The sequence below is a fragment of the Benincasa hispida genome, chromosome 11 (assembly GCF_027475165.1).
Source record: "Benincasa hispida cultivar pf3 chromosome 11, pf3_genome.v1.1, whole genome shotgun sequence".
Taxonomy (NCBI): domain Eukaryota; kingdom Viridiplantae; phylum Streptophyta; class Magnoliopsida; order Cucurbitales; family Cucurbitaceae; genus Benincasa; species Benincasa hispida.
This window is the reverse complement of record NC_143488.1, coordinates 12,703,519-12,722,233: the sequence shown is the minus strand read 5'-3', so window position 1 is coordinate 12,722,233 and position 18,715 is coordinate 12,703,519. Positions and strand designations below refer to the sequence as shown.

At 32.3% G+C, this 18,715-nt stretch overlaps 1 protein-coding gene across 1 annotated transcript; it reads right to left on the bottom strand.

Moving 5' to 3' along the window:
- Window positions 1-1,183: 1,183 nt before the first annotated feature.
- On the bottom strand, window positions 1,184-7,032 carry LOC120091774 (lysophospholipid acyltransferase 1). Its single transcript, XM_039049895.2, has 8 exons — window positions 6,384-7,032; window positions 4,741-4,796; window positions 3,260-3,480; window positions 2,760-3,168; window positions 2,404-2,489; window positions 1,900-1,963; window positions 1,686-1,804; window positions 1,184-1,607 (listed from the first exon to the last, which is right to left on the bottom strand). Exons 1-8 carry the CDS (start codon window positions 6,683-6,685, stop codon window positions 1,470-1,472), a joined length of 1,395 nt encoding a protein of 464 aa, XP_038905823.1. The 5' UTR covers window positions 6,686-7,032; the 3' UTR covers window positions 1,184-1,469.
- Window positions 7,033-18,715: the final 11,683 nt, after the last annotated feature.

The window sequence follows — 18,715 nt, the reverse complement described above, 5'->3', positions numbered from 1 at the left end:
GACAGAACAAAAAATTTCTTCCATCATCAGCCATGCATACACCATTCAATTGCTTCCTTTAAAAAATCTTCTATCAAGGTCTTGATTCTCTTTAAGATGATGTACATTTGTGCTAGACGGAGCGATCAAAATGCAAAAATCGAATCGATTTCATTGCAATAGAGGTATTTGAGAAAAATCTCTAGCATTCTTGTTAATGTGAATTATCAAAACATATCGGTGCTTTAGAAGGAATTGAATCGGCTTCATAACAGAGAATTCCTTAGCATAAAGAGAAGCTAGTGATTTGTGGCAAAAAGTCTACAGCGTTAACGGTAACTAAATGGCCGTCATAGTTTGTCTGCTCTTATCTACGTCGAGCAATCTCAGTAAAAAAATCTAGTGCATTCTTTTTCACAAACTCTCCTTATGCCATTCTTTTCCCAATAGCCTGAGATATTGCACAAAACCATGATTTTCTCCTGAATAATTTTGAACATACTAATGAGAGGTTGAGCTTCGGTGACAAAATTGGAGGCCAAACCGAGCTTTATGTTCAACAGTTCGATGGAAATATTCACTATGAATGTGCAGTGAAGAGATAACATAATGGGAAAGATAAAGAAAGGGGAAGAATGAGGAAAGCCAGAGGGGGAGAGAGAGATAAAAGCCATGGATGGGTTGGTTTGGAATTGTGTGGAGAGCGAGAAGAAAGTAAAGAATTTACTTAGAGCGTGAAGCAAATTTTGGGAGATTGATGACACCAGCAAACGATGAGTCGTGTCCATGAGATTTAAATTGAAAGTTTATGCGTAATAAGTTCCTAAGCTTTCAATTGTGTAACTATTAGATTCGTGAATATCAAATAACAAATAACAGTAACTGAAAGTTAATTGAAATTTACACGTCAGGGACGTATTAGAACCAACGGAAAGTTGGAAGATGTAGATGCTTTTAGAATTCAAAAACTTACTAAACACAACTAGAAATTTAGAATTCACACAGATGCTGATGGACTAGATTTGTAATTTGACCTACCATATCCAACTCAAAACATCTTGCTATTATAATTTTTTTTTTTTTCCCAGAATTTAATTCTTTGTTTTTTTCTATAAAAAAATTAATTAATTAATTAATTGAAAATAAAAAAAAATAGAAAAAAAAAAAAAAAAAAAACAGGAGCACCCTTATAGCAACACGAAAATGCCATCAAAATTGGACCATCCTAATGAATTAGCATCAAGGCATGCATTTTCCAAGTTCATTCAACAAACTACTCAAAAAGATGCAAAGTTAAAAGGTTTTAGAATTCAGACCACTCCTATCCTTCTCAAAAGCTTCAACTCAAAAGATCCATCACAACTAACACAAATAACAATGTACCAAATGTTCAGGATGTCAAGTGGAAAAAAGAGCAACAACTGGCTTCGTCACCCATACTCATTTTAAAGTTATTCAGAAACCCACAAAAAGGACCAAGCTTTCTTACCTCACTGATCTTTTCGAGCTTTGGATCTAGCTGGTGCAGGTTTAATAATGGAACCAAGTAAGATTAGCGTGACAGGAATTATGGTTCCGATGTAGTATACGCTTCCATACGAGGAAATTGTCTCATGTAAGCTCAAGACCTGCCCAACACATCATAGCATCAGAAACTAATATGCACAACAAGAGAGAGTGCGAGCCAGTGAGAGCAAGAGAGGTACCATGAACCCGACGCAGGAGTAGTTCAGAACCAAAACTGTGTAAGCAAAGTTCAAAAATCCAAGTAGACTTTTGAGGAAAGCCATGGATGAAGGAATAGCTTGTTGCCATCTGTAAATAACTGCTCGATGGGCAGTACCAAGGTGAAGGAAACAAAAGAAAGAAGTTACATAACTGAAGAATGGACAGTGTAATAACAGGTAGGCCATTACATACCTCTTGAACCAGCAATCATCACAGCAGACTGAACGAAGAAGATGATGTACCCAGGATACAGACCCTATATTTTATTCAGCAAGCAGAAAAGCAAGTCAATGTCAGAAGACAAGAATATGAAATACGAAAATAAATCACACCGACCAATATAGACCCTATACCTTGGAATGAAATGAACGCACTATAGCTAAATAAAGAAGCAAACATGGCAATCTGCAGAGATATATATATATATATATACAGAATAAACCTTTTCTTCTGAAACCTCTAGTAAATTATAAAATGTTCACAATTGTCTAGCTTTTGAAGTTTAGTTAAGAATTCAAAAGCACAATTCATAAATATCAACTACATATAAAGATCATGGATATTGAACATACAAACCTAAAAAAGAGAGGGGGAAATGCAACAGAACCTTATAATAACCACAGATTTTGAATTTGTAAAGGAATCAAAAAGGTATAGCAAAAGATTAAAAGCAGTAATCTGTTTCATAATACTCACATGCCAAACAGCACTGACAGTCTGTGTTGCCAGCAGCTGAAAGAAACCGGGTTTCCTCCCCTTCTGAACCAGCCTTTCATAAACATCTAACAGCATGAAACAGCAATGAGATCATTTTGAATTTAACCATAGCTCCTATTTTCTAAAAGCCATGTTTCCAAAAAAAATGTTGAATGGAGAGTTTTTATATATGGATATCACTTTTTCTTTTCTTTTCTTTCTTTTTCATTTTAGATATGCTTAAGCGACCCCCAAAAAGACAATTAAACATTCACAGGGAGTAAACTAGTGAGCTTGCTTAAAGCTATCGAAAACAGTGCAGACATGTGTAAACCTCAAGCTTGCAAAAAACTCACAATGACGAAGCCAAGTGCTGACTTGAATATTCCATTTAAGAGGAATCTCAACTGCACTCTTCACAAACTCAAGACCAAGAATGTCAACATTCTTTGCACGGTCCCAGCGTGGTTTAGGTGGAGAAGATTTTGTCCAACCACTGAAACCTAAGCCAGAAATAATGATGGAGGCCTCCGAAATTGACCAGATGAAATAATACTTCCAGCGTGCGGTGAAGCCTGCCATATATTGGTACCCAAGACGCTTCCAGAATGGCCAATCATGGTAGATGGGATCAATAAAACGGGATAATGGAAACTGAGGTACCAGGTACAAATACAAGACCATACAAAAAGCAGCTTGGAGAAGAGCTCTAATTGTTGCCAGATATGGTGATGGAGGTGGGTTTTGTTCATCATGCTTCCAAATCTGAAAAAGAACCAAGATGACAGAATTCAACATAAGAACATCTGCCCAAAAGGTTGGGGGAAAACTAACCAAAGAAGAAGAATGCACAGACCCCATTTCCATCAGTCCACTCAAGATAATCCTTCGTTTCATAAACAGGACCAGCAAAGTGGCTGCCACAGCAGAGGCAGTAACCAATGTACTCGATTAACGAGGGCAACTTAATCAATCGATTCTTCTTTTGAGCCTCACTTAAACCTTCTTCTTTTAACAACCCATCATTATAATTTATGGCACATGAAATGACTTTCAGTGTCAACACCATCAAAGCTCCTGAACAATATAGTGCAAAGAATGTCAGTAACCAAAAACATAAATATAAACAGGAGGTCAAAAACACAAACGAGCATAAATAAATCAGTAAACCTAAATATTTATTATTTAATATATCGTGAAACCAATAATTTGTGGCAGTCTAAGAATGATGCATATAGGAACTAAGTTGTTTATCACACAGTTGAGATCAACTACGATCTTGCCATGATGGATGGATGGAATTTTTCTTAAGTAACCTTCCAGCATAGAAATTAATGAATGGATTTCATTATATAGTTTGTTGCAAAGTTTTATGCCCAACTCTATCCCTGACCAAAGATTGTGGAATTCAAGGAGCTTCAAGAATTATTCCAGCAAGTCTATTTTCAAAATCCTCTAGGCTCTAAGCAATCCACCACTTATATGTCTATGTAATGGGTGGTGTAGGGGCATTAGAAAGCATACAACTTCAAGGAATATCAACTTTTTCCCATACACTTTTCCCTTTGGCCTTAGTAGAACTCAGTACTTTGGTCAAAAGACAAATCCAACCTTCTGCTTTTCTCCTACCTAATGCAAGTTTTGTAATAATGCTCAGAGCTTCAGTTGCATCTCTTTTAAGGTTCATAGCATCTACTCTAAGCTGTTGGATAGCTTTAATGTGTTAATTCGTGTAACTTCCAAAAAAAAAAAAAACAAGCAATGAGGCTGGCCTTCAGCTCCTCCGGGGCTAAAATTTTAGACCAGCCAAAAACTGTGATCAAATGTAGTGACTTCTCTACTTTGGGAGATCTGTAGCAATGTCTTAAAAATTGTAAATTTGAAGATAGATAGGTTTAGGAATGAGAGAGAAAGTTTAAGAATCAGTCTGACTCATGCATACCAACTGGTGTACTTTCTATCTTAGCTCTTTTATTATGTACTAGTTCTATGATTGTAGCAGTTGAAGTGCCATTTTATAATCTCCTTGGCACTTGGAGAGATAAGTAGCGCTTTCCCTTTTTTTGTGAATTCCATAATTATGAAAAATGACTTTTGTTTTGTACCAAACAACCTATGACCCAGATGATGATGTATCATATATGAGACTTCATTGACATCAAATAAATTAGCCAATTGGGATTGGATTCGAAAATTGTAATCATTAGAACAAAGATGCTATTTATCTGCCCCTTTTTGAGAATAATTTCAAGACAACATATTTTTCTTGAAAAAAGAAGGATGCATTTGGATACTAATGAACAAAAAAGAAGGCACAAGTCTAATGAGTGATCTTACCAGTTGCATCGATACCTCCTTCCTTCCAAGCGTCCCCACTCATGTAATATACATGGCTACACATGTGTACAAAAAGTCAAGAATTCTGAAATCAAAAGCACAATCTCAAGAATCTGAAAGTTCTTTATTCTAAGATTATGCATACATCATTGCATTTATTGATGAAAATGGATTTGAAACACAAGCATCACATGCTATATTTTTAGTTCAATGACAGTCTTTCTTCTGAAAATGACAACAATGCCTCAAGGGAGATAAAAAGTCAAAATATTAGATATGGCATCAGGTCCATTCCTTTGAAGTACGCACACATCAGACCATTATATATAAGACCATTTTCTTTAATAAACACACTTGAAGATTCAATTATAAGTTTATCAAAAAAGAAAAGAAAAAAAAGGAATCGGCAATCTCCTAGTAGAGTACCATACTGGAAGTGCATGAAAACCTTTAACCCAAACTCTGCTTCTCCCCTGGCAACCACAACCTCTTTCACTGTTTTCTCTAACCTCTTTATAAACGTCTTCCCCTCTAACTAGCTTTTGAGTTTAACTCCTAGTTTTCTCTAACCTCTTTATGACATGAAAATCAGGGGTACGTTAAATGGCTTAGCAACATAGCTAAGAATCTGATTGACAGTTGACACCACCCCAGAAGCAATATATTTTTCAGAGGATACAGAAAGGACGATTAGGTGCTTTCGGTTGGAAAAACTTCAAGCATGAAAAACTACATTGCTGAAATTTATTTACTTGCTAACTAAGGAAGAAAATGTTGTATCATAGTTCCAAGAGGTTTGACAACAAATGATTTTTTAAGCATGGTTCCTCCCCAAAAGACTTTTCCAAAGAAACAACCGTGGATCACCAAGAGGTGTCACCCTTTTCTTGTGCAAATGTTGTTATCTATGGAAGTCCATTTCACCCCCCTCAAACGAAATTGATAGCGGATGTCTATAGTGAACATGAAAACATATAATTGTTTCAAAAGGTGTTTTCACTATGACTTGTACCAAACCGAGGATGCTGTAAAAGAGGTCATAAATTCTATTTCTGCTTATAATCCTTTTCATTTAGCTTTATCGGTGCTATAACCGTACCAAGACAAAAGACCAAAAGAATCTTCCTACCTAAAGTTTAAGCTCAGGAAAACTAAAAGACTAAATGAACTAAGCATAGATGCAGCCATCTCCAGCACAAACTTTTTTCTTAAATTTCTAACAATTAATTCTACAAGGACTAAAGTTTTCTTGCTTACTTCCAACAGCTCTGACGAGAAAAACAGAGTCTAAGCTCAAATCTATTTTACATCTTCCTGCATGTCAATAAAATCATAGTTAACCAAAGCCCACAAAATACCATCCATTACCAAAGACAACCATAACTCCACATTATAAAAAGGAGCTGCATGCACGGAATTACAAAACCAGAACATTACCCCCAAGTTCAATTTCCACCAGATTCATCATAACAAGAACTCGAAGAGTGAAAAACAGTGAAAACCAGTTAGTTGCATTCAACAAAATACAAAACCACTAATGAACGGAATATATAATTGCAATCAGATCGTTCAATTTGAAGAACCCCATCAATGGAAGTCGTTGAAAAACCTATCACAAAACCAACTACATCGATTCCACTTACCATCCAATGAGATAACCAAAACCCAAGAAGAATGTAATCAATCCGCAATGGCGACGGAAGAGAACCATGGAAGCATAACCCAGGAACATGGGGACCAAAAAATGGAGGTTTGAAGAAAACCCAAAAGAGAGGTAAGAGAGAAGAACGCCGGAGAGGGCGGAATAGAGATGCTTGGGGAGGCGACCAGGAACAATCCGCCATAGAAAGCTGACCGGAATTGTGGCGACGAAACAGAGAAGGAAGCGGAGAACAGGGACGGAGACGCCAATTGAGGCGGCCAAGGATTCCATCTCCAGGCCCATCGAAAGGCGTTGGTTTTGGGAGAGGGAAGCTTGACCCAGTTGTTGTAATGTGTTAAAAGACGCTCTGGGTTTGGTTTTTCTCGAAGTTAACGAAGCCTTCTTCAATGGTTTTTCAGAGCAGGATCTCGACTGGGCCGGCTTTGTTGTATGTAGCTTCGAATCACAGGCTTGGATTATGGTCCCAACACTTCGCTTTATCTCATTGCTTCAATCAATTTGGATTTTCCATCTTGAAGTCTCTGCCTGATGAATTTATTAAATTACCCCCCCGACGGAGGAAACTGATGAATATTTCAGAGGTTTGGTTCATCCATGTGGCAAGTGTTTGGATTTTTAGGGTTTACATTAAAAACTTACTCCAACTGTCAGATTTATGTCCATTTCGAAAAAAGTTATCATGGATATAAACTCTATTTACTCTTTTTAAATGTTGATGGATAATTCGAGATAAATTATATGTTAGGGGTGATTCTAGATTAGTAAAAGCTTAAGACAAATAACGAGAGAGTTACCTAATCCTAGAAACGAACCTAAGATCGACAGGAAGCAGGCTTCGAAGAGTTTCTAACAAATAGAGAAAAAAGGTAATTGGACCAAGACTCAATTGGTCGGGATGTCCAAGGCCGAGCCAATGTCCCTTAAGAGTGACCAATCCGTGTCAGCCTTCTATTCTGAAACATCTCTAGTGGCCAAAATCCAACTCTTTAAAGTGTCCAGTTTCCAATAGAAAACAGAAGTAAAATACTAAACCCTAAAGAGATAAGGAAGATCGTTGAACTCCAATATAAATAAAGTATGACAACTCTATAGAAGATAAATTTATTTCCTCTACTTGCTTTGATCTTTATGCTGAGATTTGATTTAAGCATCAGAGTGTTTGTGGCAAGCACCAAACCAATGTGTTATTTTGCAAGTAACTCTTTCCTCAAATTATGAATTTACCATTGACAACAAATAAAAGTCAATGGAGTTTATTTAATTGGGTTTTGTCATCACCAATATAAAAATTTTAAAAAGATAATTCAGTTATAAATGTGTGCTTTTTCAACTAAGTTAATATATTTATTTTTAATGTTATATTTATATTAGTTACATTTTGTTGCTTACTTTTTATGTTTCGTAGATTTTTTTACAATATGATGGAAATGTTGATTCATGTGGTTGTTAAACTAGTATAAATGTGAAAATATTGATAAAAATGTTGACATGTCAACATAATTTTAATACCATCTTTTTTCCTTAAATTTTTTATTTTTTATTTTTATTTTATTTTTTCACTTTTTATTATTATAATTATTTATATGCATGGCTAGTGTGGACTGCAAAAATATGAGTGCACTCAAGTATTGCACTTTTGAAGCTTTGGTTCACTCATATGCTAAGTGATTGATTTGTAGAGTTGTTTAAATTACAAGCAACTTTGAAGTTTATATCTATTTGATTTGAACTTTTAAAAATATTTAATTAATGGCTTCCTAAACGATAAACCTATCCAATAAATCTATGAAGGTCCAATTTTGTGTCTTGTTTGATAGGCACGCAACAAATTCAAAATTTTTAAAATTTATCTTTAGATATAAATATAAATTTTATGTCCAATAGAACCTTAGTTTTGTATCGAGTAAATTCATGAATGTCAAAAAAGTAAGACTAAATGTTTAATTTTGAAAATTTAGAAATCAAATGATACATACCCCAAAATCAGTGATTAAACTTATAATTCAACTGCAAATAAATTGTTAAAATAGAGAATAATTTTCTTTTAAAAATGTAATTATAAATTAATAATAGAGACTAATTTTAAGATTTATTGAAAGTATGGAGATCTATAAACTAAAATACAAGTATACCAAATCTCAAAATATAAATACCAAACTAATATTTTAAGCAACAATTTATTAAGAAATTAATAGTTTCATGTTTCATGAGGAAGTTGCCTAACACACATAAATAGATTTTTTTTTTTTTAATAGCTATTGTAAATAAGGTGCAGGACGGGGAAATCGAACCTCAAACCACGAGATTGAAAGTATGAACATTATGTCAGTTGAATTACGCTCGGACTATGTGAATAGATTTATGTACAACTACTTTGATATCACTTATTATGCTGCCAAGTAAGTGCATATATTTAAATCTTCCACAATAAAGAGACCCATAACTACCAATTTCTCAATAAATATAACTACCAATTTCTCAATAAATGTAAAACCCTTATCTAGAGTGTACTGTTTTTCTATAATGGAAAATTAAGATCCATATGATAATTATTTGATTTTTTTTTCACAATTCGTAGAATGGAAAAATTGAATCTTTGACTTTGAAGCTGATAATACAAATGTTATTAAATTATATTTATTTTGAAATATTTAATATTTATTTTTTTGTCTTTTTGTTTTATTTTTTAATTTGATAACATAAATTTTAAAATTTTATCACATTAAATTTTATATTTGGATGAGAACTGCTATTACTACCTTGTAGAAGGGTTAGGATCGAAAATTGGTTAAAAAGTTAAATATTGTCATATGACGTCTAATGTTATAGTATTAGTAGATATTTAATAAAAAATATTAATTTTCTAGAGAATAAATAATCTTAAGATTGATCTCTCTTTAAATTGATGAAGTGCTTGGGACTTTTATCCCTTTTTTTTTTTTTTTATGCATGGGTTTCTCATAACTTAAAGGTCTTAATCAGTGAGGATTTGGGCCTATTTGATAATTATTTAGTTTTTTGTTTATTCACTTTTTGAAAATAGCATATTTCTTGATTAATAGTTGAATTTCTAACCAAATTTCATAAAAAAATAATCTTAAAAATTGATTTTTTTATTTTTCAAAATTTAGCTTAATTTAAATATATGGGTAAAAAATAGATAATAAAGCAAGAAATTAAAAGTGAAAAGAGTGTTTATAGACTTAATGTTTAACAACTAAAAACCAAAATCATCAAATGGTTGCCAAACAGGTTCTTGATTTTTGTTTTTTGATTTTTTAAAATTAAATATATTTTCTCTCAATTTCTTATCATAGTTTTCATCTTTCTTAAGTAAAGGAGTTAAATTAATTTTAACCAAAATTCAAAAATAAAAACAAATTTTTAAAAATTACTTTGTTTTCAAAAACTTGGCTTGGAGCTTGAAAGCATTGGGATAGTAAGTAGACAACAAAACAATAAAATTTGGAGATGGAATGAATGTTGATAGTTTTAATTTTTAAAAATTAAAAACCAAAAAGACAAATTATTATCCAACGGATCTTAATTTTCATTCCATTTTATTGATTTAGTGGGTCTTGAAATATTATTATTATTATTATTATTATTATTATTATTATTATTATTATTATTATTATTATTATTATTATTATTATTATTATTATGTTGAAGTTAGTAAGTAAATATAATAGAAGTATTACAGAAAAGTAAAGTTTATAACACTTATTCAAATTCTAAGTTTTGAAGAAATTAAAATTATAGGGGTAAAATACTAGAAACAACTGAGAAAAATCTATGAATACCAACTTGGTCATTTATATTTTTAAGGTATTAGTATATGTTGAAGCCAATTTGAGAATTTATTATGAATATCAATATTTGTAAAAGTCTTTTTAATAAATATTCGATTAAATTACACCTTTAATCTTTAAACTTTGAAATTTGAGTCTATTTAATCTTAGATATTTTAATAAATTACAATTTAATTTTTGAACTTTCAAAAATTTAAAAATGTAAGAATTACTAAATACAAAATTAAAAACTCAAAGCTTCATTAGATATAACATTTATAGTTATACCTAATAAATCAATAAACTTCATTTTAAATTTTTCGTAGACCTATCCGATACAAATGTAAATAATAAAAGATCTATTAGATAATTTTAAAAGCTCAAGAACCAAATAAATACGATTCTCAATGTTCAAAAGTTAAATTTATAATTTAACTTAAATAATTTAATGGATAAGTAAGAATATAGATACCAATAACTTAAGTCTAATTATACTTAAAGCTATAATTTGGGTTAAATAATGAACATTCCATAGTAGCTTATTGAAAGTTATAAACTATAGTTTTCAGGATAGATACAAGTAAATTAACATCAAAGTCATAAAGAACAATTATAATTAGTAACATAAAGTCAAACATAAAATTGAGTATTAAATTTATTCATCAATTACAATAACAATGAAGACTATGAAGAAAAGAACAAGTAATTCATTGATAAGAAGATATTTTTATGCAAAAAAAAATTATTTAATAATGAAAAAGGTGGTTTAGGGGATCACAATCAATTGCCATTTTAATAATATTAGTCTATTAATGTTTCTAGCCCCTCCTTTTTATTATTATTATATAGTTCCTTATACAATTCCTATACGCCAATAGAAGATATATTATAATAGGCTCTAATAATATCACATAGAAGGATATACAAGAATCCATCAAAATTTTAATTTTTTTAGTATAATTTTAGATGGGCAATCAAACCTCTCATTTTTAGGGAGAAATATCATATCAATTACCATTGAATTAAGCTCAGTTTACCGTCAGCATCTTAATTTATCTCCATATGTTAGGAAAAAACAAGACGATTAGAGGGTTGAAGTCTTACAAAGTTTTTATTTTTAATATGTGATTGTAGATATAAGAATTGAACCTCTAACCTCGAGGTTGATATTACATTATTCATGTTAATTGAGTTGTGCTCATTTCGACGAAAAATTTACAAATTATAGGCAGGGGTGTTCAAAAAAATCGAAGACTTGAAAAAACCGAGCAACCCAACCCAACCCACCTAGTTTGGGTTGGTTCTAAAATAGAAATGGTTTGGTTTGTTTTTTTTAGTGAACCCGAGTAGGCCGGTTTTGTTCAGGGGTTTAGAGGGCAAAATTTCGATTTGAACAGAACCGACCCACATAGCCCCATAAAAATTGTTTTTTGTTTTGTTTTTTTTTTTTACTTTTTTCATGCCGGATTTTTAGAGTTCCTTCACGCCCCACAACATTCTTTAGTGCCTAGCTGTAGATGCTTGACACATTTCACATAGGGATTCGTGGATGGACGTTTTCAATCTTCCATCTTCGTCTCATGAGTCTGGCGTATCATTTCCTTCTCATTCTTCTGAGTTTCATCTTCGACTCTTCCGTTCTGAATCGTGACTTCCGTCTAGCGTCTCATCGTTTGACCTTCCATCTCTGAGTTGCTTCGTGGTTTCAATCTCGGAGTTGCTTCCATCTCAGAGTAGTCGGACAATCTCGAACGATGAGACGCTTAAAGTTTGACGAAGCCTTACAAAGTTTTTATTTTTAATATGTGGTTGTAGATATAAGAATTGTACCTCTAACCTTGAGGTTAATATTACATTGTTCATGCTAATTGAGTTATGGTCATTTCGATGAAAAAATTACAAATTATAGGTAGGCGTGTTAAAAAAAAATGAAGACTCGAAAAAACTGAGCAACCCAACTCAATCCACTTAGTTTGGGTTGGTTCTAAAAAAAATGATTGGTTTTTTTTTAGTGAAACTGAGCAGGTCAGTTTTGTTCAGAGATTCAGAGGGAAAAATTTCGATTTAAACCAAACCGACCCGCATAACCCCATAAAATTATTATTTTATTTTATTTTTTTTACTTTTTTCACACTGGATTTTTAGGATTCCTTCACGCCCCACAACATTCTTCAGTGCCTAGTCGCAAATGCTCGACACGTTTCACATAGGGATTCGTGGATGGACGTTTTCAATCTTCCGTATTCGTCTCATGAGTCTGGCGTATCATTTCCTTCTCATTCTTCCGAGTCTCATCTTCAACTCCTCCGTTTCAAATCGTGACTTCCATCTAGCATCTCATCGTTTGACCTTCCATCTCTGAGTTGCTTCATGCTTTCAATCTCAGAGTTGCTTCCGTCTCGGAGTAGTCGGACGTTATCTCAATCTTGAACGATGAGACGCTTAAAGTTTTTCAAAGTTTTTATTTTTAATATATAGTTGTAGATATAAAAATTGAACTTCTAACCTCGAGGTTGACATTACATTGTTCATGTTAATTAAGTTATACTCATTTCGACAAAAAGTTTACAAATTATAGGGTTTTGTTCAGGGGTTCAAAGGAAAAAAAGATCAATTTAAACCGAACCGACCCGCATAGCCCCATCAAAATTGTTTTTTTTTTTTTACTCTTTTCACGCTGGATTTTTAGAGTCCCTTCACGCCCCACAGCGTTCTTCAGTGCCTAGCCGCAGATGCTTGACACGTTTTCATATAGGGATTCGTGGATGGACGTTTTCAATCTTCCATCTTCGTCTCATGACTCTGCCATATCATTTCCTCCTCATTCTTCTGAATTTCGTCTTCACTCTTTCGTTCTGAATCGTGACTTCCGTCTAGCGTCTCATTGTTCGACCTTTCGTCTCTGAGTTGCTTCACGCTTTCAATCTCGGAGTAGTCGAACGTTCTCAATCTCGAAGTCTCGAAGTTGCTTCCATCTCAGAGTTGCTTAGATGTTTTCAATATTCATCGTTCGATCTTCACGCCGTCACTGGTTTGCCACCCAACTCCCTTTTTCTTTTTCTTTTTTTTTTATATAATTATTTATCATTAATTTACAATTCATCCATGCTCACAAACTTTTTTGTTTTTTTATTTGTAATATTATAGATAGAAAACAATGAGTTATCGACAATGAATCACCACCTATAAATGTTCCAGATGAATGTTCTAAACCATCAACAATGCCAGTCATTGACAAGAGAAAACGAACAGTCATCATCTTCAGTGTAGGATCATTTTACAAATATGGAAAAGTCTAACATCGAAGGTATTATATGCAAATATAATTAATGTGATAAAGATTATGCTTGTGACACTTCTTCATGTGGAACTAGTACCTTATGGAAGCATTTGAGAAAACAATGTAAAAATTATCCATTTAGAGAGTAACCTATACGGAAAACCATACTAAAGTTTCAATCGAATGAAACTGATGTTAAAGGTGTCATCAAAATGAATTTTTTGTTTACTATTTTTAATCAACAAAGAGTTAGAAATGCATGTGCTAAGATGCTAGTATTGTTTGAGTTACCATTTAGATTTATAGAGACAGTGGGATTTAAAGAATTTTGTAATTTTGCATGTCCTAAGTTTGATATTCCTTCAAGAATCAAATTGTTAGGGATATTTATCAAGTGTATGTGGATGAAAAAAAATTGTTGAAATCAACTTTAATCAAAAGTGGTCAAAGAGTAAGCATTACACCAGATACTTGGACTTCCTTATAGAACATCGATTACATGGTTCACATTTTGTTGATTCTGAATGGAATTTACAAAATATAATATTGAATTTTGTCAAGTGCCTAATCATAAGGGAGAGACAATTGGTAAAGTAATTGAATGTTGTTTATTGGATTGAGGTATTGGTAAAGTTTTTTCAATTGTTGTTGATAATGCAACTTCAAATGATTCAGCCATCTCATATATGAAGAGAAAACTAAAGATTTTGAAGTCTCTTATTTTAGATGGTGAATTATTGCATATGAGAAGTTGTGCTCATATTATGAACTTGATTGTCAATGATGGATTTAAAGAATTGCATGATTCGATAGCTAGTGTGCGAAATATTGTAGAATATGTTACATCTTCTCCCAAGCGATTGAAAACTTTTTTAGAATGTGTTGGACATAAAAAGATTGAAGCTAAAACCCTTGTTTGTCTAGATGTGTCTACAAGATGGATTTGATGTTTGATCATGCCTTAAAATTTGAAAAGGCTTTTCAATGCTTAGAAGAAGAGGATGAAGATTTTGTACATCACTTTACTGAACACGAGAATGGAAATAAAAGAAAGGGGCCACTGAACTTAGCCAATTGGAACCATGTTAGAACATTTGTCAAATTCTTGAAGATGTTCTATGATCTTACATTGAAGGTTAGTGGTTCAACTTATGTCACTTATGATATATTCTTTCATGAACTTGTGAGATTCAACGACGTTTGATAGGTTGGAGCCAAAATGTAAATAGTGTGATATATACTATGACTTCCAATATGCGAATGAAATTTTTAAGTATTTTGGGTCTCTTGACAAGATGAATAAAGTATTATTTCTAACTATTGTGCTTGATCCATGATATAAGTTGGATTATGTGTCCTTTTGTTTCATAAATATCTATAGGGATGGAGTTGCTAGAACAATGATTGATGAGGTGAAAGTTAGTTTGATGCAATAGTATGAGTTTTATGAGACAAGTGATTCAAGTGGTCGTGCTTTTGAACAACCATGTCATATAGTTAAAATGAGCGATGATTGTGATGACATGGAAATGGATTTATAATTAGAATACAAATGAAGAAGAAAAGAGAAAATTTTGAATGAAATAAGAAATGATGTAGAGAGATATTTGATAGAACCTAATGAGGATCTGATTGACAATTTTGACATTTTGAATTAGTGAAAATTAAATACTCCCAAATACAAAGTTTTATAAGAAGTTGCTCGAGATGTCTTAGTCGTACCAGTGTCAACAGTTGCTTATGAATTAGCATTTAATATCGGACGTAGAATACTTACTCTTTTAGAAGTTCTTTAAATCCTAAGATGGTGGAAGCTTTAATATGTACACAAAATTGGCTGTGTGAAGTCGATGTTATTAGATCTAGCTCCACAAATTGAAGAATTAGAAACTTGTAATCAAGTTTTATCAGGTATATTATACTGTTACCTTTTATATATTTACACTACATCAATATATTGGAATTGTGGAAACATTCTTGTATAATTTATTTTCTAAAATTTTTTTAGAGTTCAAGGAGCAATGCAAGATTACAGACGAAGGGTTTGAAAAATTATGAGAAAGTTTCTTATAGAAACACTCATTGGAAGTGGAATTTGTGGTAAGTTATCATCAATAAAATAAAAATAAAAAGAAGTTACAAAAATTTGATAGTAGTCTAAATATTTTCATACATATACAGGATCATGAATGGATCATTTAAGTCTGTTGGTTGCCATTCAAAAATTCAATGGACGACTCTTTTTAGTGGATTTTGTGGACACTACAGTCGTGTTTGTGGATTTTGAAGACTTTTGTAGACATTTGAAAACGTTATAGTCTTTATTGTGAATTGTGTAGACTTGATAGACTTTTTTGTAAATATTATATAGTTACTTCATATCTTTAAACATTATTAAGTCATTTAATATTTTCCATATGAGATCATGAGTAAAGAACTAAGAAGTAAGATCCTCTCAAACTTTTTTTTAAAGAGAACTGATAGAACCGACCAACCTAACCCATTTTTAACGGGTTGGGTTGGTTTGAGTTCATAATTTAATAAGTGTTAGTTTGAGTTAGAGAAATACTCAAACCGAAGCATAGGGTTGGGTCTAAAATATCCCTAAACCCAATCTAACTCAACCCACGAACACCCCTAGTTATATTATAAAATACAAATAAAATTTTTAAGGTTAAAAATTACTTTTAGTGCTTAAACTTTAGTTGTAATGAATTAGTTCTCGTTCTTTCATATTTGTAACAAATTTTGTCCCTAAACTTTATAAGTAACAATTTAGTACTTATATTTTGAAAATTGTAACAAATTAGTCCCTATCATGAAAAACCTCTTCAAAATTAAGTGTTGAATTTTATTATGTGATTAGTTCATAGAAAAAATTGATTTTCAATCAATATAACAATCTACATATGTAACAAATTTCATTAAATCTTAAGAATATTTTCACAACAAGAATTAATTCGTTACAAATTGTAAAGTATAAGCACCAAATTGTTACTTATTAAAGTTCAAAGACTAAATTACAAATTTAAAAGTATAGAAACTAAATTATTACTAACAAAAATTATTTACTTTAATGAAAGTTGAGGGATCAAAAGTAATTTTTAACCGAGTTGTAGCTATGTATTTAAAAAAATAGTGGTTACTTTTAATTTTATTTCAAACTACACAAATGGGCCATCAAAGAGGCTCATTTATCAATTCTGTCCAATAATAACCAAATCTTACAGCGCCCTTTGTTTTGGTTGGTTTCTGTTGGGAATTATGATGTAGGAGCCCAATTACTCAATTATCCTTAAATGCACAACATGTGTAATTGAGAAAAATAAAAAACCTAAAAAGGGAAAAGGGGAAAAAAAATCTTGATTTCCAAAACAATGCATATGTTCTTCATCTTGACCCGTCTTTTCCGTTGTCTTTGAACCCAAAATTAGATTCCGTTGTTTTACCACCCAAATACCTATTAGAAATTTAGACCCACCTCACCATTTCAAGAACGAAAATCTTCAAAGTTAGTGCTTGAAATCGACGTTTACTACAGATTTAGAATGGCAAAGCCAGATTCTCCTTCATACAGGTTGAATCAAGCCAAAAAAACACCCATTACGTGTGTAGATTATATTGTCACGAGGAGGTAGAGAATTTCCCCGCCGGAAAAAATGTCTCGCGGTTATTTTTCTTTAACATTTTTTTTAATTTACAATTCTTTAAATATTTTCAATGAAATTTTCATTTAAATGAAATATTATCAATTTTACTAATTAAAACAATAATACATATGCAATTTAAAAAATATAACTAAAATGTTAAATTCTCATAATTTGTAAAAATTAAAATTCAACTAGAGCATCTTATCTTGAATATTACAACATCTTAAGAATTAAAGTAATGAAAATCTTGAACTTAAATAATTAAAACATCCATAATTATCTTAATAAAGTCTAAAATATTAATATGAATATATTAAAAATACAAAGTCAGGGTGGGGCCAAGGATGGGGAATATATTCCCCTTCCCCAGCCCCGAATTGTAAACAGGAAAAAAGATTCCCCACTCACTCTCCCATTCCCCGTGTATTCAGGGATTCCCTGCCCCGTTCGGGGTGGGCACCCGCGAGGCTCGACCCCGCGGATTTTTTGGACATCTCTACAAGGAGGTCACTATTTTCCAAAATTTTACTTTGATAGAATAGTCTATAATGGTATATTTATTCTTACTTATATATCATAAAACTCGCAATTTGTAATCTTTAAACATATTTATTTTCAATAAAGATGTTATTGAGGTTTATTCAATAAAGTTGTTATTGAACATGTAAATTGCACTTGTTAAAGCCTAAATCCAATGAACTAACGAACCTCTAGTTATAACATGAACATTTGAACTTTGTGTGGAGACATAAAAAAAGATCAGGTTTGAGTATATAGCCAATATAAATATAAGGATAAGGTTGAGTACCTTATCCTGAGGATACTATAGATGCAGTCCATTTTATATTTGATACAAACGGTGTAATCCTAAAATTGTTCATGTGGAGACATGCGAGTGGAGGCATTCTATGCAAAAGATGTTTGCATAAGACCAGATCACGAAATAGTCACTTTTCTTTATAATGTCGTTTACTGCTAAAACTAACTATTTCAACTAGATGGCCTAAGGTAACTCGATCTCAATCCTAAGCTAACTATGAACTCCTGTGAGATTATCCTTTAGTCTACAATGGTGAGAGTGGCTCAACATCGCCGCTCAATAAGCCTCCCATTTTAGGGGTAAAAATGAATAGATAGCTAGGGACATAGTTCTACAAGATGGAATTCACTTCTAACCGTTTTAGGGTTAGCAGATAGGTTATTCCATTAAGTAATGACTCCTAATCTTGAGCAAAGGGTCTCACCCTTTCTGTGGCCGAAAGAGACTTGGTTTATTGGTAGGACCATAAACTAATTGTTCATTAGTGAATCAATAGATACTTAAGGAGCAAGATGTATTACAAGGGTAAAACAATAATTTTGACCCAGCTGTGAATACGAACAACTTGTGAAGGATCGACTTAATGATCATGGTTAAATCATATGGATAGAAATATATCTACAGTAAGGAGAGTACAACTACTGGGCTTTAATGGAGTGGCCCGGTAGTTATCGAATGTTGGTTAATTCGGTTAAAAGAGTTTAATCAATTAATCTCGAATTGTTGGAGCTCATGATCTGTAGGTCCATTAGGTCCTCTTACTAGCTCACA